The sequence below is a fragment of the Ambystoma mexicanum genome, chromosome 2p (assembly GCF_040938575.1).
Source record: "Ambystoma mexicanum isolate Mex_15411 chromosome 2p, UKY_AmexF1_1, whole genome shotgun sequence".
Classification (NCBI taxonomy): domain Eukaryota; kingdom Metazoa; phylum Chordata; class Amphibia; order Caudata; family Ambystomatidae; genus Ambystoma; species Ambystoma mexicanum.
The window spans coordinates 525,633,709-525,655,094 of NC_090923.1; the positions used below are offsets into that span (position 1 = coordinate 525,633,709).

A 21,386-nucleotide genomic window follows, 5' to 3' on the forward strand; every position below is an offset into this window, starting at 1 on the left:
GAGGATTGGGAGAACCAGACCTCCAGGCGTATTACCAAGAGGCACAGATCAAAGAAATTTGTGATTGGTTCAGGGACGATAGGGAGAAGATGGAGATATGGATAGAGTGGTGATGCCTGGGAAACGTCCTCTGGTTACCAAGGGAGGACAGGCCCCTCAACATGTACCGTAGCAAAATCAAGACCCTAGTGGTTAACACTTAGCAAACGTTGGTAAAGAAATCTTCCCCTCTCCACTCACCCTGATTTTCAGGAACCTGCATTTCACCCGGGACTCGCTGGTCACGGCTACCGAAGATGGCTAGAGGGGGGGGGGTTGCCACATAATTTGAGATCTGCACGAGAGAGGGGAGATTAAAGCTTTTTCCCAGTCTAAAGGGGACTTTGGGGTGGGAGAAGAGGAAAGGTATTGATCTGTCCAGCTACGACAATGGTTACTGAATCCCAGTGTCTGGGAAGCAGCGACCAGAGAGTTAACCCCCTTTGAGAAATGTAACCTTTAATACAGGAGACTGCCATCTGGTGGGGACACTTTATGTGCTCATCTAAGACGGGGAAGAGGTGGGAACTAGACAGTTGATGGCCAACTGGGAGAGCGAGGGGGAACAGTCCATAGAGGTAGCTCAATGGAGAGCTCTATGGCCAACATCCCTAGACTGGCTGAATCGATACAAATACAGGAAATCTGGATGAAAATGATGTACCAGCGGCATATTACCCCGGCTATTGTGGCAACATTCTCTCCCTCTGCTGGAGGGAATGTGGGGAGGAGGGGACTTGGAGGCACATGTGGTGGCAGTGACCAAAGATCAAACAATTCTGGGATACAATACAGGACGTTGTCACAGACCTATTGGGAGTGACACCAGAGGCTAATAGCGGCCTGTTTATCTTCGGGCTGGGGGGGGGGGGGAGCTTGAGATGCTACCCATGAGGTCCAAGCGCAAAGTGTACATGACTTTGGTCTTGGCAGAGGCCCTGATAATGGCTCAGAACTGGAAATCCAAGGCTGCACCCACTGCTCATGAATGGATAGGCAAAGTGTGGGAATTTGTGACAAGGGGTTGGGGGTCTCCCTCTTGGGTGATCATCAGAAATTTGGCATGGATTGGGACCTTGTGATGAAATTCCTCATGCAGGATGCCAGGGGAGCTTGGTGCCCAAAAACGGTGCAGTTTTTGGGAAGAACCCGACCCACCCCATGGCTGGGCAAGGATCAAAGATTGTGGGGGGGTAGGCCTACGGACAAGAAGGGGGAAGATACAGATGCCCACTGCAAAAAAGGTCTCTAAGACTCAACAATCACAGCAGAGTGAGAAGCTGGCTGGTGTAGGACCGTTGGGGGTGAGAGGGGTATGGTTTTATGGTCATCGTTTTATTTGACTCCAATGCTGGGAACAAGTTAAATAAATAATAAAAAGGACTTCACCTCCCTGTAAGCATGTAGACCCATATGTTTTCCAGGACTACTTCATACCTGTGTTCAAAAATTGCAACCTTGGGGGTCCTATTTGGCAAATTCAAGTGCCCCGAATTAATTGCATCCAAAACCAGTTTGTAGGCTGACCATAACATTGTATGTCTGTGCACCAAACATTGTCGTTAAGACACAAATTCTTGGGGTGGCACTGGCGATTCCAGTTCTCGTAGAATGGGGAAGAGCTCCTTGGTGCCGAAGTGGTCTTTGGCAATTCTCTCATTAGTCACACTTTTGGTTTGGGGGATGGCGAGTTTTTGGAGGCAACAGTAAAGGTTTCTTTATTGGATTCTGTGGGGGATTTACATTTGGATTAAGCAGTTCTCTTGGTAATGCGCATTGTTAATGAGGTTTGTGTGTACCATGAATTGAAGTGGTTTAGGTTTGTGCGTGCTCCGAGGTGCTACTTTGTCACTGGCGGCTATATAACTCTCATAGCGGAGGGGGTCACTGGCAGTATTAATTGGGTAACTGGTAATGGGGTGGATCAATGGTGGTAGCGTCTGCTGTGATTGTTGCAAGTATTTCTGGATAAAGCGGCTGGTGCCTGCGGATGGGTATTCTTCGGGATGCTGAATGAGATGACATGATGGTCCAACCAAGAACGTGGCATGTTAGAGAGGATGTTGGTATTGCAGTTAATATCTGCCAGCCAGTTGAGGGTGCAACTTTGATGTGGGTAGGGTTTATGATGCAGTGGGTGAAGCAGAGCACTTCAATGGTGTTGACGAGGACATTGTCATTAGTCGGGTCGTTGAGTCCTAAGTTAAGATCTCCCAAGTGTATGATTTTTGAGCTTGGCTTGGTGTTCTCTGAGAAGTTTTGTGCAACATCTTTCTCGAAGAAAACAGGACCTGGGGGTCTGTATATAATGTAGAGGGTCATGGTGACCGAGGTAGATAAGACATTTTGATACTCGCCTGACTGGAACGATTGGTTAGGGATTTCCCTTATGAGAAGTTGGTTCTTAGTAATGAATGCTATTCTGCCTCCTTTGGGGACCTGTCTACCTGAAGATGGTGTAGTTTTCTGGGATGGTGAGGGCAAGTGCCGCTCCAGCTGCAGTATAGATCCATGTTTCGGTGATAGCTCGGAAGTCTAGGCTGTTTGTGGTGATGAGGTCTGCAATGTTTAGTGCATGTGCTCGTGTGACCTGGCATTGATGAGTGTGCCCTTGAGTGTGGGTACCTCCAAGATGGTGTTGTCTCTGGGTACTGGATTGTCAACACTGCTTAATGGGTGAGCTACGGCTAGTGGGATCAGCGTGCTCCAAGTTGTGGTTAGAGCTAGGGTAGTGGGTTTCAGGAGAGTGTGATGTGGGCAATAGTTTTGGAAAGACCTATGACGGATGTATTCAGATCATACGTGGCAGCAGTATTCAGGTTACATTTGGTAGCTGTCAAATCGGGGTGGAGGCATTTGGGGTAATGGGTGACTGGAAGGTGTTGCTGATATGTTCTCATGGTGGTGGGGGGGGTGGCTCTAGAGTTGAGGTGTGCAGTCCTGAAGATGACTGATCGATGTTGTGGGGAAATGCTGCCAGCATGTAGCTAGTCTAATATTCCGAGTGACAAGGGAGCAAGGTTGACAAGGACTTGGCTTGAATTTTGTGTCCAGAGGGACAAAGGGCCAGGGTTGACTAGGGCTCGGAGAGAGCTTACATTCTGTGTCCTGTAGTCTAGCTGAGGAATTGGATTGGCATGCATAGGTCAGGTAGTGTGTTGGAGGGATGTTGTTATAGTCCGGGAGGTTGATTGACATTTTTAGGGTGAATGTGTGTTTGTAGTTGGAAGTGCCAAGTTGAGGAAGGTTGGCAATGCAGATTGTAGGTAGTTGGCCATGTCTAGGTGGGTCAAGGCAAGGATAAGTCTTATCCTAGTGATGTGGTGATGCACCTAGGCAGCAGCATGTGAAAACGGCTAAGTGAAGCTTTGTAAGAGCAGGTGGCTGGACTGCTGTGTATAGAGAGGTTTTGGCTATGCATGTTTGAATAAGATTAAACAGTGGCACACAGCTGGATACAATTGGCTAAGGTGCATATCTAGATGCAATTGGTCAGTGGAGCGCATTTAATCAAAATAAAAATAGCTCATCTAAATACAATTCATGACCATAGCATGTCTTGGATGTCATGTCTGTGTGGTTGTGCCGTATTCCATGGTCTTCAAAAAGTTTTTAACTTCAGCAAATTGTTAATATGGTAGACTCTGCCTTCTTTTTTCAGCGACCCGCGTCTTTCATTTCGCTTCCTGTTTCTCCTCCGGTTCAGCAATAGCCCAAAACACAAGGATTCAAAATACCAAATCAAGGGTAACTATCCTGGGAAGGGAGTTTGGGGGTTTTGGGTAGTGACAAGTTGCAAGCTACTACTATCCAGGCATTAAGTCGCATGTTCCTCAGATCTCCATAAACCCAGCAAATCACTTTAGTCGTGCAGACCATGATCACTCACCAATTGCTAGTGGAGAGTGGACATTTTGAAGCCAGAACCTATGTTTTTTTTTTCACAATTATCTAAAAGCTATAGTACCTCGGGTGAAGCCTCCTTTTTTAAATGCATTTGTGAGGTCTGTCTTGCCCAAGAGTAAGGCTCGATCCTACTTAAACTGCCTCGATGCTACCCATCAAAGACGCAAAGTTTTACAAGAAGCCATGGTGGAATTTATTCTACTTGCGGATCTGCTTTCGGTATTCAGATGAGCTACATCGGTAGTTCTGCTTTCGGTATTCAGGTGAGCTAGATCGGTAGTCTTTCTGTATCTGTCATGGGAAGCAATGGGATGATCTCACTTGGTGTTTTGGAATCCTTAAACCCTTGAGACGTTGGCCAATTGAGGTACTCCAATTTATCGGCATTGAAAGGGTGATGGGCGAAGTCTAAATTGTAAAGGGCTATATGACCCTCATCTGAGAGGCAAGCACTTCTGAGCTGTCCACCCATGCTTTGAGACAGTAATGTTGACCGAAGTGGCACAATGCCTCAAACATTTTTTTTTTGTTTTTTTATTTTTTAAAGGTCTTTTGCTAAGCTGAGCCTTTCATCTTGTGGAATTACAGTGGCATTTAAGTCCGCCTATGCCACACACTGACCCAGTTTTCCTGGAAATAATTGATATTCCAATCCTTGTCTAAAAATGACTTTGTTGTGCAATTCGTTTTTATGAATATTACTTGCTTGATGACTTATTTTTCGGCAATTGGAACTCCCACTATTGATATGATGTAGTTATTTGTGTTTTGGAGGGTTTCACTGGCAAGTGATAAATGCACAACCCTCCCTCCCAAACAAAGACTCTGAACAGTTTGACCCCCTGGAAAGCTGAGTGAGTTTGTTTATTTATTTTATTTCTATAGCGCTCCGGACCCAGGAGTAAAAGGGCGCTTAGTACAAATTATAAGGCACAGTACATGGTAGTAGGCAATGATACTAGACAACAGTTATATACAAAAAGTACAGTCAGTGGCGGTAATGGTATAGTACAGGTTGCATGGCACCGTACATTGTGATTGTCGGTGATACTAGACAACAGTTGTATGCAAAAATATACAGAAAGTGGAGGTAATAGGGAGTAGTCATAACAAAAATGAGACATGTGCAGTTCGTACAGTAAGTCTAGCTTAGAGGTGGACTTTTAGTCGGCCACCCAATGGCAAGTTTCCTGAACGATAGGTAGGATTTGGATGACTTAATGTTCAGTGGCAGGGAGTTCCAGAGTTGGGAGGTGAGTGCCCCTTATCCATTCGGTGTCCCTTATATCTAACAAAGTAATAACTTGAATAAAGATGGAATGACCACAAAACTACCCTCCTTGTGGGGCATGCTGAGGTGCTTACGTTTCTACTTGGGACATTATTGAACCGAATTATTCAAGCTCTTTGTGTTTTTTTTTTTTTTTTTTTTTTTTTTTTTTTAGTTCTCTTTGGTTAATCAGTGCAGTTTGTTGGAAGATTAGTTTGGTATATATGTAGGAATTATCGATCTTTTGTAGAGTAATTATGTGCTTTGGCACATTCTTCTTTATTAACCTCTTAATATTTTTTTTATAGATTTTCTAACTAACACCATGAGCAGCAACGAATGCTTCAAGTGCGGACGTTCTGGCCATTGGGCGCGTGAGTGCCCTACTGGAGGTGGTCGGGGACGAGGAGGGCGAGGCCGGGGTAGAGGTGGTTTTACGTCCTCCAGAGGTAAATGGCAAACGTACTGCTATGCATTAACATTTGAAGCTGTATTTAGAAAGTTTGTTTTTGTTTTTTTTTTCCCTTGTTTCCTTGATTTTTTTTTTTTTTTCCCGCTTGTTCCCCATTGTAAAATTCACTGTTCGTTTGTTTTCCCTTCTAGACATATGTTACCGTTGCGGAGAGTCTGGCCATCTTGCCAAAGATTGTGAACTTCAGGAAGATGGTAAGTAGAGTTTAATTTTCTCATTTATTGCTGAAGTGGGGCGCTAGTGATTTGGGTGCAGTCCAAACGTAATGCATAATTCCAAGTTTTAAACCAGCTGTTTAACAACTATTTATTTAAATTGTAGTACTATCTTCCACTTTGCATTCATGGTATGTTCTCTTTTACACCATAGCAAATCACCAGTGGGTGTGGGCGGATAGCTAGTCTGCCTGGTGTGGGGCATTCTGACCAGTGTCTGCAGAGGATGGGAAAAGGGGAAGACGTTTGGGAAAGAGGGTACTGATGAAATAAGTAGGGGGTGGGGGGTGGGGGTTGGTTCAAACTGGTGTAGAGAAGATTAAAGGAAGCAGGCTGCCGTTTGTGGTTGCGTTGGCCTCAGTGATCCAGTCACAATAGATCAGCTATCAGAAATCGTGGCAAATTCTGAGATGGTTGAAGGAAAAGTGAATGTTTACATGAGGTGGTCTCTGTTGGGGGGGGTTTAGGGGTGTAGCTGTTTAGGAAGGTTTGTTTCATAGAGGTAAAGGTTTGTCTTAAGATGTGTATGTGAAGAGGTTGGGGTCGATGGCAGCAATGATCAGTTCTGCGTGTACAAAAGGGAGTCCCTCCTCCTCTTCTTCATATTTTCCGGATGATGCATCTGCTTTCGTATGAAGGTTAGCAGGCTTGAAGGTAAAACGGGGGGGGGGCGAATTAATCGATTCTGTCTTCGATTCATTGCTCCGGCCGTTTTCAGGAATCCTACGTTTCTCTGATCTGTATGAACCATGATGGTGTGGAAGGAGTCTTTGATTGCAAGGAGTGCCTGCTCGAAAATGCTTTAATTCTTTTCGGCAGCTGTGAAAGTGCGAGAATAGTACGCTATTGGATGCGATAAATGCGTGGAAGGATACTTTTGTATCAATAAAGGATGGTTGGGAATGACAGCCTCCAGTTTATTCGGATGGTCGGGATCAGGTGATTTTTAAAACCGGTGCTGTTGTGAACTTGGTTTTCTGAATCTGAAAGCATGATGTGTTTCTGGATTTCATTTGTAGGTCACCCCCAGTTTGGTCAAGGGTAGTAGAATTTCGGAATAGTTGGTAATGAAATGCCTGTAAAAGTTAGAAAAACCAATGAATCTTTGGAGTTTAGCGCATTTAGGACTAGGGCAGTCTAATATTGCGGAGAGCTTTCTAGGATCCATTTTCAGTCCCCACGGAGTGAGGATGTAGCCCAAGTATGTGACTCTGTTCACATGGAACTTGCACTTTGATACTTTGGCGTATAACCGATGAGTCCTTAATCGCTTCAGTACTTCTTGAACATGGTGGACGTTGTTGTCATAAGAAAAGTAGATGAGAATATAATCCAAATAAACATCCACGTTATTCTCGAAGAGGTCATTCAGAAAGCACTGGAAGACGGCAGAGGCATTACAAAGCCCAAAGATATTTGTAATAACGAATTTCTTTCTGAAGGCAATCTTCCATTCTTCGCCCTCGGCCCCTTTTTAAATCAAGCTTGGTATGTATATGGCTCGCACAGGCCTAGAGAAGTTTTATATAACTCTGGCACAATATTTTCATCAACACAGTAACCCGGGTTCACTCTGGATGGTCAACACTTGGAGCACCGGGGCCTTCAATTTGGTTTGAATTCGGCCTCCAGGATGATCATGGAAGTACTTTTGGAATTGGCTGTAATCCTATGCCCCTAAAGATCCACATTCACCCCTACCTAGGTGATTGATCAGGCGCCCTCTGTAGGAAGTTTTGTCTTATTGGGGTACATTTGGGATTTGGCTGTATTTTCTTAGTGATATTTTGGTGGTAAACTGGCCTTACATTTAGAGATAATTTAGTATTAGCCTATTTTGGTGATAATATATTATTAGCTTGTGGTGGTGGTAATTTTAGTGGTATCTTTGTGGTATTTTTAGAATTACCTTATTTTTGTGGTATAGTGGTGAGCATGGCTTTTTATACTACAACCCCACCATAAAACCTTTCCTCTCTATTACAATGTCTTTTGGTCGCCTGTAGAGAACCTCCAGACCATCAGAACCCAATGAGTTTATTCAGAACGCCACCTCTTGTTTGTGGCTGGTATTACTGGCTTATGTACATCCAGTAATCTGTGTCTCATCTGACACTGCCTTCTTTTCAGCATACAAAGAATCGCTCACACCTACACACACCTCCCTACCTTGCAGGTATTTATTCACTTTTCCTTGCTATTTTAGCTATAGTGGTAAATTAGCAAATGCTTTACCGCTCTGGTATAAACATCAAACCCTTGTGATTCCCTTGTGTATAAATGATTCACGGACACATGAATGCCACCAAAATCACAGCCTTTGTTTCTTTACACTCTGTATAGCAATTATAAACAGAAATATATCTTACCACATGATATCACAGCATCGCCTACAAAATATAAAAGAGAACAGAAATCAAACGGGCACATTGCAAAAACAAACAACCTAATTTGGTGTTCAGCACTTTTAAACATAGAGAAATATGAACATGAAGTATTTTTTTCTAACTTCCTGCACTGCCAACAAATTATGCCCTCTCCCTTCATTCTTTTTCCTCACTTGGCACTAACTCGCCCAGGCCAGTGAAGTGTGAAACTCTTGTCAGGATTTTATCTGTACAACCTTGCCGCTTTGAAGACGCAGTGCCAAGAACTCCTTTGCATGTGTGGGGAGCTCCCAGCTGTAGCGCTCGCACCCACATGGAGTCCAGCAGCATTTATTATGTAGCACCGTCTGTCTCTCTGTCCCAGCATGATCTGAACTCTTCCCCCTGGCTATTCTTTAAGAAAACTCCTCCTGCCTATCACCACTAGGTCAGCACTCTATTGACATGGCCCAGCCACCCTCAATCTCTACCAATCAGAATAAAAATGTGTCCTATACCAGCCCTCGTTTTTCAAAACAATGAAGATTTCAGCTCGGCAAAGCAACGTTTTCTGTTTTCCTTCCTTCCAGTGGCATATTTAAGCTCTCCGAAAAAGAAAAGAAAAAAAACGCTCACATGGACTGAGTGCATCTCTTCATGGAAAATAAAGTGAATTTTAAACCATGCTTGCAAAAACAGAATGCATTTCATTGTGCACAAAAACTGCATTAATAACGTTAGATGGGTTGAAGTTAATATATTAGTAAGGCAGTTAGTATAAGGTTAATTATGTATTTCTAATGCAGTTCACACACATGAAAACATCCAATTTGTAAAAATGTGCACCTTCATTTTAAAATGACAGTACACTGTACTAAAACATTTTACTAAATGTTCTTATAAATTGCATGCTGGCTGTTACTGAAAACTATTTTGAAATGGCTACATTTAGATATTGATACTACCCAATTATTCTTACATATACCCTCCTTTTTCTGACAATTATAACCAACACGTCTATTTGGAAGAAACACACACCACACTTTAAATTGCATGCGCATTGGGATATCTCTCATTCCCCATTGTTGCTAGTAGTATAATCAACATCCTCATCTTGTTGCTAGTAGTATAATCAACATCCTCAATCAGCCATTCGCCCATCACCAACACTACTAAACACACCATAGTGCGTTCTACCCAGGTTCCCCAGTTAAACATATCTACCTCCATTACACCCAGACAACTAACGGTGGTGTTATTTTTCCTCAGATTCATCTTATGGTGTGCTTTTCCTTATGACTCAACACAAATTCTACATCTGGGCCAATCAGGAACAAGTCCCTTTGGAAAAACTCAATGTTTTCCACTTGACTTTCCCAGATACCATTCTCAACGTTGAACAAGGTTAAACCCCCAACCGAGACAATTGTATCGTTCAGTACCTGTATGTAAAATACATTATATTTCAACTGCTTGACAACAAATGTCGCATGATTCAAATGAATAATTGTATAATTCTTCAGAGGTGCTGACCAACCACCTATTTTTAACCAACTTGGCTTGTGATAATTCCTCACTACCCAAATTGCTAATAACCACTTCACAGCCCCTGATGCACCTGGGTCAGGTTTCAAACCACAGATGGCATCTGCAGCATCGGGAAAAAAATGGTTTACCTGGACACATGTAATTTTGTTATTTAAACTTTACATGTGTCCAGATTTGGGATCAAGTAAACGTCAGGTTCCCATGACTGAAATGCCACCACCTCTGGAGTTTAGATTTTTTATGTATTTCCCCATATTGCCAAAATCCCACATTATGCACCCACTTGATTTGGTAAATGGAGCTATATATGGGACACATAAAACAAATACAATTTTCATTCTTTCTAAATTCACATATAGGGGCATTTCACTGCCCATTTCAAACGCAAATTTTAACTTGCATTGTTTCTATTTCTCTTGATTAATTTAACCATTTCCTGCGAAACCAAGTACAACGGTATATGTCCTTGAATTCATTGGGAAATTGCAGTTTGAACCGCTCTCATATATTTTGTTAACCTATCAAGAGGATTTACTATATTCCTAATATCACCTAACACCCGGTCATGTTTAATTATAACATTTGTACTGTTTTGCAGAATTTCAGCCTGCTCATTTAACATAATATCAGTCTCATTGACGTATTTTGCTTGCTCATCCAAAACCCTTAGGATCATGTCCGGATCATGAGTCCATTGCTGTGCTTTGGCACTCCATGTCCTACTGAAATTGGATTAGCTATAGACATTGTAGTGCCTATTACAGTTCCAATAATCGACCTCACCAGAGAGACCACAAGCAGTACTGCCCCTCTTTCCCTTCCTTTTCTTTATATCCGCTGAATTCACAAAGGTTTTTTCTAATTGCATTACAATGTCTCTTATTGCCTGCTTAGCGTCCTCTTTTCTCAATTCTAGCCAATCTCTGGTCTGATCAGCCATAAACCTAGTTTTTTTAATCTCTCAAATTGTCAGGGCTTATGGGGACATATACATTCTGATATATCAAACACCTGTTACCCATAATAAACCCAGGCGCTTCCTCCACTGCAATACCAGATGCTGGTCCGGGCTCAATGATATATGCTCCCGTGGCTTTAAGACCCACCATGATCTGCATGCTAATTGTCCACGTTGCCAACGTTATTGTCGTTGTCTTGCTTCTTGCAGACTTTGTCTTCGCCCCCATCCGGGGCTTTCCTGGGACGTCCTCCTGTGGACTCCAGGAATCCATGATCCCTCGCGTCCTTGCGACTTCCAACCCCTCAGGCCAAGATGATGGTTAAATTTATCTAAATCAAATAGAAAAGGAATAGATTAAGTGCATGGCACAATACAAAGTTTACTCTTTCTACTACGTGGCAAAAACAAAAATGTGGCCCAAAACATTATGATCCTTTACTTTTGAATACCTGCAATTAAGCACATGTTGGAGAAAAACAACAAGTATCAAATATTTACATCTCTCATTATTATACATCACAACAATTTTCATGCAGAATACTTTACCACACTGTACCATAGTAAGTTAACTTGATTAAGCACCTTCCATCAATGCACATTACCATACTTTTTTCCAAATGTGGCGCTTTCATTTGCATTTATCTCCACCCTAAACAATATAATCTGGTTTCTCATGGCGTGAGACATATACCACCTTGTCATTAGGTTACATGCATTATGAAATGGCCAACTGCATCTTCCTTTTCCATGTAATCGGTACACTTAACCTGTCTCTACCTGGTGAAGTCTCCTGATTTCATGCTTTGGATGACAGAACAGTTTGTCCACGTTAACCAAATTAAGCACTGTCACCATTTCACCCTCTCTTTAATATTTTATACACTACCGGGGACACTTTATCTATTATTTCATAGGGACCTTGCCATGCCGCAAGAAATTATGAGTTTTTATGTTTACCTTTCCCGAAATGAAGCGTATATACCCGATCACCTATTTTATACTCTTTCACAGATGTCTTTTTATCATAGTAGGACTTTATCAGCAGCTCTTTCCAAATTTCACTGCACAAATGCAAATGCATGTTGTAAATGCTTTCTCAGTTCTTCCATATACTCGTGAACTGTAGATGCACTCACAAGTATTTGCTCATGTGTCCTGTATAATGTTGGGCAATACCATTTTCCTTCCTGTCAACACCTCATGAGGGCTGATACCGGTTGCTTTAGCAGGAGTCGACCTGATGGCCATCAATACTAAGGTAATCGCAAATCACAACTAGAACCTGCCTCTGCTACAAACTTCTTTTAGTATTTCCGCTACAGATCTATTGCAACGTTCAACATTCCCAGAAGAGGCAGTCCGATATGCGATGTGCAACTTCCTTTTTACCCCCAATATCTGCCACACCTTGTTCATTAAGGTGCTTGTGAAATGACGTCTTCTGTCCGACTCTATTCTTCGTGGTAACCCAATCTTGAAAATATGTGATTTACCAGCAATGTAGCTGCTGTTTGCGCACTACAATCTGGTGCAGGACTACAGTCTACCCATTTCGACATTAAACATATCACCGTCAAAAGATAACGGTTTCCCCTACTCTATCTCTTTACAGAGACCCTACATAGTCGATTTCTAAATCCGACCATGCAAGAGTTAAACCGCTAAATCAATGTAGCTCAATGCATTGGTGAAGCAGGTTTAAATTGTGCACATACCAGGCACCCCCTGGTATATAATTCCACATCTTGCGACATGTGCGGCCAGTAAGCATAATCTTTCAGTATCTCTAAAGTTTTTTGTGAACCTCTGTGTCCTGCAGTTATCGCATCATGCGCATGGTGTAACATTATCCCTCTGAATGAAAGAGGTACCACCCACTGTATCTGTCCTGTTATAGATTCCCTGATCATCAGACCATCCTGTAGTTTAATTCATTTTTTGTTCTTTAATAACACCCTCCACTTTTCCGCTACAATCATTTTCAGTTAAAGGATTTTGTTCGGGGTGTATCAAATGATTATAATAAACCCCCAATACACGGTCATCTTTTTGTGCCTTAATCAGATCCTGATCTGGTGTATCATAACACATTGCACTACGGGTTGTTCAACTTCTTTTGAAGCTTTAGACCGTGTAACTGCATCTATTTGTATTTCACCGATAGTGTTGAATAGGCAACAATTCTCCCATAACAGCCCCAATCTTGGCCAATTGATCTGCTCTATCATTTCCCTCCTTATCCTCTCCTGGTGCTTTCAAATGTCCACAAACTTTCCTCCAGTATACTGTTAAATCATTCTCTGACACTAGTTTGTTTATAGCTTGAATCATTTTCCCTTGTTTGAGGGGCTTTTTGTTCTATGTGAGCATGCCTCTTGCTTTCCAGCCAGGCAAATATTCTGCAAAGCCATTTCTTGCATAATCCGAATCAGTCACAGTGATAAATTCACTGAATTATCAACTGCAGTATTAATTGCTTTGTAAATGGCTGCTAACTCTGCTACCTGGCTACTCCTAGCCCCAATTCTCATTCCTATACTAGGAATGTCCTCCCATCTCAACCAGACATTTCCTATCCCGGACACCAACTGTTTATTGCTGTCATTCGATATGAAAAGCACATCCATCGACCTAAACAATTGGCAATTCCTTTGCATGTATTTTCATCAAACACTTTGTATGGTGATTGATCAAATTCCTGCAAACTGGACTCCACCTCTACCTCATCTTATACACATTCAGCTGCACAGTCGTGTAGATCTGCCAACCCTTGAGCAATTTGGCTCTTTTATTCTGGCCATATCTCACTTCCACAGGAAAGCCCTGCAATGCCTATGTCCATGAGGTAATTCTGGACTGTGCTAGATTGCCTGATCTAATCCTTTTTTCTCTAAAAACTGCAATGGTGATTGTCTCAATGATTACCATCTCCCCTTGAACAATGGGATGAAAATGTTGCAATGCTCATACAGTGGTCAGAAGAGCCTTTTCATATTCACTGAATTTAGTCTCAACTTGAGAAAATGCTTTACTCGCATAAGCAATAGTTTTATGGTTCAAATCATGTTTTTGAGAACACTGTTGGCATACACTGCTCAGTGAAGCCTATTTATTTAAAGAAATCTTTGTTCTTTATGGGATAGGCTAAGCTTGGTTCCTTTTCAATTTAGCAACTGCCTCAAATTGCTCCTTTTCCCATTTCCAGGGCATATTTAGCTTCAATAGTTTAGTCAATGGTTGAGTGATTTCCACATAATTTTCAATACATTTCCTGTTATATCCCGTCATTCCTAATAAACGTTTTAAACATTTAATGTTTCTAGGATCTTTCAACTTCTGTATGGCCTTTTTCTTTTGTGGATTCAACCCTTGTTCAGTTACTTCATGGCCTAGGAAATTCACCTTTTTCTTGCACCATTGGGCTTTCTGTACAGCTACTTTGGCACCCGCCTTTTGCAATTGGTCAAGTACATGTCCAATTTCATTAAATGACTTGTTAAGTTTTCATTTATTTATCAGGACAACTACATACTATGGTCCCTCTTTCCGCTGCATCTTGCATAGCTTTTCTCAAAAATATGCCAAATTCACTCCTACTATTGACCTACCCAAATGGTGTTCTGGACCAAGCGTATTGCATTTTATCAAATGCAAATGAAAATAAATTCTGAATGTTTCCAATGGCAGACACCAGTACCCAGATGTAAGATCTAATGTGGTAAATACCTTTGACCCATGCACCTGAGCAAGGCCTTCTAGACACTGGCACTCTTTATTTAATTCCCTCAGGTTTGCACACAGACACCATTGACCATTTGGCTTTAATACCCCCAAAATGGGACTGTTAGAGGTACTATGAATGGGTCTGATAATTCCCCTATACTCCCAAGTTTTTAATTCTCTGCCAATGAAACTTAAGCATGCTAGTGGCAATCGATATTGGCGCACAAACACTGGATTTCTACCACATCCCTCTGGTAATGTGGCAACATGTAAATCAGTTAGGCCGCAATCATATGCGTCTTTGGCAAAAAGGTCCTTAAATTCCATAAATAATTTTTCTCAATTCATTCTTATCCTCTTCGCTATCACAGGCATCTGCTAACAGAATCTGCTCCTATCATTTTTGAAAATTCCTGGAAATCTGTGCTTTCTTCCAGCTGTGTGGCTGTATCTCTCTGCAAAGCTGGCACTTTTAAATATTTTGGCATATCATCCTCCATTTCAATGTGCTGATTTCCTGTTTCATTTTCATTTAAATCAAATCTACAGTTCTCCTGGCGACAGCACACTGTCTCATCGGAATCATAAGGATACACAGATTGAATTTTGAACATCCCTTTGGGTTGAGAATCCAGGTACTCTGGCAACACACCCTGTGCATCCACATATGTCGGGGATATTTCCCATCACCATATTGTTGAAATCTACAGTAGAATGTGATTTTCTTTTTATTTATTTTTTTTGTATGGCCATTCCTAGCATGGAATTCTCTTCTAAATGAACATCTTGAAATCCTCTATCCACCATGATTTTGACGGACCCCTCCCCAATATCTACCAATGCGGTATATTCATAATCCAGCCCTTGCTGTTTCATGGATTCATTCAAGCACATAAATGCATCAGAATCCTTCATTTGCTGTCCATTCTTGCTCTTTAGTGTTATAGCAACCTGCTTGGTGAATGCAGGAATAGTAATATCCTTCTTCATGTGTAGTTCAATTGCATATGGCACCAATTGTGCATAATGATAACCCTGTCTTTTGTCTTCAAATTCGGGCGCAGGCCCTCCTAGCCGGGCCCATATTTTCTTGGTAAGGAAATCTAATACCGTGCACATCTGTGCATGATATCGTTGCCCAGATAAAAATCATTCTCCAGCATGGGGTCTGGCATGGATTCACATGCTCATGAATATTCCCCGTCGTCAGGCTGGGAATCCTCGGTAAAGAAAAAACCAGTATCCGTTTCGTTTCTGATCTGTCTTTCGTAGTAATAACCAATCACTGGTCTCTGCGTCATACTGACCACAGCCAATGACTGCCCTCTACCTAAGCACCGCCTCTGGCAGCCATCTTCAGATTTTTACCGCACGTTCATGTGTTGGGATCCTCGTGCTTTTGCTCTCGAGCGTTAGTGCTATTTTTTCACGTTTTTTCTCAAAAACTTTGTTTTTTTCGGTCAAAAGAGCCTCAAGCTCCACCGACTTTCCATCCGATCAACGGGGACCCGTTTCGGATTCGTCTGCGCCCCTCAAGGGTGAAGATTTCATCGAGCTACGCTTTTGGAGGACTCCAGAAGTTTCTCAGGCCCGGCTATGGCCCAGGAGAAGGGAGGCTCGACGCCCGGAAAGCTGTTCAGGGTCTGCCCTGGATGCCAGCTGCAGAACGTCTTCAAGGAGGACGAACACTCTTTTTGTCTTTACTGCCTACATGAGGACAAGACGCACGTGGAGAAGGACTGTGCGTTTTGCGGCAACATGTCGGAGCGGACCATGAAGGACCGCCATCAACGTCTCGCCAACTGGCTAGAAGGGAAGAGCCCGTCCGGCGAGAAGAGGAAGAAATCCGAGCGGTCTTCTAAGACCTTTGAGGACGCCCCGGCGACGGGGGTCCAACATAAGGCCAAGCACCGCGAGTCCGCTGGCACCGGGAGCGCCGAACGGTCGGGCTCTACGGGCGCCAGGCAGGGCGCACCCTCCCCGGCACCATCAACCACGAGCCAACGCTCTGGGTCGGGTAAGAGGAAGGACGAGCACCCGGCGAAGCTCCTGGAGAGGCCCCGGTCGAGCTCGAAGGCGGAGGGGGAGCGAGGCAATGTCCCCCCCCCCCCTCAAGGATAAGGCGGTGAGCACACCTAAGGTGGTGAAGGCCTTAATCCATCCGGCCAAGCCCTCTATCGAAACTGTCGCGGCGGCCCTGGCTCAGCCTGTGGAGGCTACACCAGTGGTGGCGACCTCGGGGCTCAGAGTCTCCCTGCCACCTCGGAGGGAGTCCTCTTTTGTGCCCATCGATAGGACCCCCGTGAAATCCCCCGTGGGGAAGAAAAAGTGGGGGGCAGGGCGTCGTCGTAGATTCGGCCCCAACCTCGGAGGAGGAGCTGGTCGAGGTCTTAAGCCACGGCTTCGGCGTGGAAGAAGACCGGCCCGTCGGGATGGATCCCGACGCAGGTGACAACGACATCGTCGAGGGTACCGACGGGGCCCCTGATCGCCCGTCGGATTCCCCTCTGTCAGCGCCGCGAGACAACTCGGCGGCCATTTTGTTGGCTATACAGTCCTTATGCTCTGAGATAAGGACGAGACTACCGTTGCCGACGGAACTTCTCCCGTCGGGGGACCCAGAACCGGGACCTTCTGGTGTTCCCCCTACCAAGAAAAGAAGGATCCACCCTCCAACTCCTTTTCAGCCGTCGCGCCCCTCCCAGCCCTCCTCCCCGTCCACCCGAGGGGATGATACGGGGACTGACACGGCAGCGACGGGTACGGACGACGAGGTATACGACGAGGATTTACCGTCGTCGCCTCCCACCAGGGCTTCTCCGCCCGACGAGATTGGATCGTTCCACTCAATGATTGCCAGGGCATCCGAGCTTTTCCAACTCTGCCCTGAGGAGAAGAAGAAGGAAAGGTTTCCTTTATCAGCGGCGCGAGGCCAAGAGGAAGACGGTCCTCGCGGTGCCTCTATTGGACGACATTTGGGATGAGGGCCTCACCCTCCTCAAGAACCCGTCCACGACGCCAGCTAGAAGAGACCGGTACGAGAAAAAGTACCGGGTCCCGGACACGGCCCCCCTGTGCCTCCGGGCGCAGCCTACCCCGGACTCCGTCGTCTCCGCGGCGGCCAGGAAGAAAGCGGGGGGGGGGGTGCGCGGCCTCCACTTCGACTTCCCCACCGGACGGCGAGGGAAAGCAATTGGACGCTATGGGACGCAGAGTCATCTCGTCTGCAGCGACGACGATTAAAGCTGCCAACGCCTTGGCTATCGTGGCCCGATACGACAGGGAGCTCTGGTACAAACTGGCTCCCCTGCTGGACTTCTTGCCGGACGACAAGAGGGCGGAGGCCCTGGAGATCCTGCAGGAAGGTGAGGTGGCTTCGGACCACGCCATTACCGGTGGCTCAAGGCTACGGACTTCCGTCAAGACGTTCAGACCAGAGTCCTGGACATGCCCTTCGACGGGAACAACCTGTTTGGGAAAACGGTGGACGATTCCCTTCAGGCTATTAAAGCGGACACCGAGACGGCCCGGGCCCTTGGAGTTCTGCAACGACGACGGACGCCCTTTCGGAGCAGCGGAGGCAAGGGCGCCTCCAAAGGTTCCGGCGGCGGTTTCTCCTCCTACCGTCAAGCAGCCCGCTCGTCATCTCAGGAGGCCTACAGAGGACGAGGCAAGCCTGGCGGACCCCGCCGTCGTCGCCAAGGACAAGGCGCTAAAGCCTCGTCGAAGCAGGATTGAACCGGCCGGGGGGTCGGGCCCCCACCGAAGCACCCCGGTGGGAGGCCGGCTGGCGAGCTTCGTCAGCGTGTGGGAGTCCATCTCCACCGACCGTTGGGTGCTGGACGCCTTGGCCCGGGGGCACGCGCTCGAGTTTCAAGGAAAGTGTCCGCGCGTCCCCCCCGTGGCCAGGAAAGAACTTCACGTCCCTCAACTCCTCTTGGAGGTGAAAGGGATGCTCAAGAAGGGCGCCATCGAACTCGTCCCAAAGAGGCTGCGGGGCTCCGGAGTCTACTCGAGATACTTCCTCGTGAAGAAGAAGACGGGGGGATGGCGCCCCATCCTGGACCTGCGACGTCTGAACAAGTTCATCAAGGCGCAAAAGTTCCGGATGGTCACCCTCCAGCACGTCCTGGGTCAGCTGGAGGAAGGAGACTTCCTGTCGTCGTTGGATTTGGAGGATGCCTACTTCCATATTCCCATCTTGAAGGGGCACCGAAAATTCCTCAGGTTTGTGGTCCAAGGGCGGCATTACCAGTTCAAAGCCCTCCCCTTCGGTCTACGGTCGGCACCCAGGGTGTTCACCAAGTGCCTCGCACCGGTGGCGGCTCAGCTGCGCCGCGAAGGGATCCACGTCTATCCCTACCTGGACGACTGGCTCATCCGAGCCAAGACCAGGGAGCTCGCCGTGGTCCACACGGCAAGGACCGTCCAACTTCTCACGGACCTGGGATTCTCCGTGAACTACGCCAAATCCCCCCTGGTACCCGCGCAAGACACTCTGTTTCTGGGAGCGAGGCTCAACACAGTGTCCCTTCTGGCCTCCCCGTCGGAGGAGAGGACCAGGACCATCCTGGGCAAGGTACAGCGGATGTTGGTGGCCGACGCGGCCAAGGTGAGGTCCATCAAGTCCCTCCCCGGAATGATGTCTTCCTGCATCTACCTCATTCCCATGTGCAGGCTCCGGATGCGCCCGTTGCAGGAGTTCCTGGACGCGCGCTGGATCCAAACGACGGGCAACTTCGAGGAAAGGATCACACTCGACGAGAGTTTCCGACGAGCGATCCGGTGGTGGGGCACCCGCGCGCATCTGACGGCGGGCATGGCCTTCCAGACCCCAGCCCACCAGGAGACAGTGACCACGGATGCCTCCCTGGAAGGGTGGGGAGCGCACACCGAAAATCTGCACGCAAGGGGCCTTTGGCTCCCGACGGAGAAATCCTTACATATCAACGTCCTGGAGCTCCGTGCAGTGTTTTGGGCCCTCGGGTCCTTCCTTCCGTCCCTCAAGGGCAAGGTGGTGAGGATCTTCACCGACAACACCACCACCATGTTTTACATCAGAAAACAGGGCGGAACCAGGTCCCCAGCACTGTCCAAGGAGGCGCAGGACCTGTGGCATTGGGCAGTCGCCCAAGGGATGTTTCTGGTGCCGTTTCATCTGGCAGGGGTAAAAAACACCATCGCCGACTCACTCAGCAGGGAGCTGCGCTCGTGCCACGAGTGGGAACTACGGCAGGATCTGGTGGATCGCCTCTTCCGACGGTGGGGCACACCCCAGATCGACCTGTTCGCGACGGCGACAAACTCCAAGTGCCGGAGGTTCGCCAGCAGGTTCCCCCAGGCGAGGAGCATGGGCGATGCTTTCTCGTTCCCCTGGGAGGGCCTGTTCCTCTACGCGTTCCCTCCTTTGCCACTGCTAATCCGGCTTGTCAACCAGCTCAAGAGGTCACGGTGCAGGATGATCCTCGTCGCACCTGCGTGGCCGAGGCAGATATGGTTCCCGGACCTTCTGGACTTGTCAGCGTCCCCGCCAATCAAGCTGCCGGTGGACGCGGATCTGCTCTCCAGGGAAGGAGGCGCCATCCTCCACCACGACCCGAAATCGCTGAACTTGCAGGCCTGGCTCCTGCAGCGCTAGAGTTTGGAGGATACGACATACCGGCCGACTGCAGAGAGGTTCTTGCAAAGGCCAGGGCGTCCTCGACTCTTAAATGCTACGGACACAAATGGAAGAGGTTCTCTGTCTGGTGCCACGCACAGAAGATTAACCCTCTACGGATTACGGCTCCCCAAGTTCTGCCGTACCTGCTGACGCTGGCCAAAGCTGGACTGGCACACGCGTCCATCAAGATTCATCTTGCTGCGATCTCCCGATACACCAGAACCACGGGCCGGACGTCCTTGTGGTCTCATCGTCTGGTGAAAGAGTTCATGAAGGGACTGTTCAGATCGTTCCCGCCGGTGAAGGCGTGGGAGCTCAACCTGGTGCTGACCAAGCTCATGGGACCTCCGTTCGAGCCTCTGCACTCGGCCCCATTGAAGTTTCTGTCGTGGAAAACAGCGTTTCTTGTGGCATCACCTCCGCACGACGGGTGGGAGAGATCCAGGCCCTTTCCTGCAAGGCCCCGTACTTGACTTTTCACGACACGAGGGTAGTGCTCAGGACGCACCCCTCCTTCATGCCCAAGGTACCGTCGGACTTCCATCTCAACGAACCCTTGGTGTTGCCTGTGTTCTTCCCGTCGCCTTCGTCGCCGGCTGAGAGGACTTTGCACTCGCTGGATGTGGCTAGAGCGCTGAAGTTCTACGTGGACCGCACGAAGTGTTTTCGGAAGACGTCACAACTCTTTGTGAACTTTGGACCGGTCAATCAGGGGAAGGCTCTCTCGAAGGCTTCCATTTCCAGATGGCTCTCCGGCTGTATCATGTACTGTCATCGGTTGGCAAACCGACCGCTGCCCGGCCGTCCGAGAGCCCATTCCACCAGAGCGATCGCAGCTACCACGGCGTTCCTTTCTGGTGTGCCCCTGCTGGACATATGCAGGGCTGCTACGTGGAGGTCGACGCACACCTTCACGAAGTTCTACTGCGTCGATCGGGATTCCAGGGAGGAGTCCAGGGTCGGCCAAGCAGTGCTGCGCAACCTGTTCGCCTGAGGTGAGCCTGGTGAGGAGGTAAGATGCTTAATGTTGAGTTTGATGTAATGCTTAATGTTGAGCCTTTGCCACCTCCCGTGGTTGTGCATGTGTGTACTGCTATGTATTCTTTATTCATGAGCATGTGAATCCATGCCAGACCCCATGCTGGAGAAGGAACAAGTTACTTACCTGTAACTGTTGTTCTCCAGCATGGGTCTGGCATGGATTCACATGCGAACCCTCCCGCC

General features: G+C 46.8%; 1 protein-coding gene across 4 annotated transcripts in view; it reads left to right on the forward strand.

Annotated features, from left to right (window-relative positions):
* CNBP (CCHC-type zinc finger nucleic acid binding protein) overlaps positions 1–21,386 on the forward strand; it is a 72,514-nt gene that overhangs the window by 32,633 nt on the left and 18,495 nt on the right. For 2 of the 4 annotated variants that reach the window (XM_069643949.1, XM_069643950.1), the window contains exons 2-3: positions 5,524–5,664; positions 5,819–5,881. In XM_069643949.1, the coding sequence (XP_069500050.1) occupies positions 5,541–5,664; positions 5,819–5,881 (187 nt within the window). In that variant the 5' untranslated portion in view covers positions 5,524–5,540. The remainder of the gene's footprint in view (positions 1–5,523; positions 5,665–5,818; positions 5,882–21,386) is intronic. The other 2 variants (XM_069643947.1, XM_069643948.1) reach the window with 1 other exon arrangement.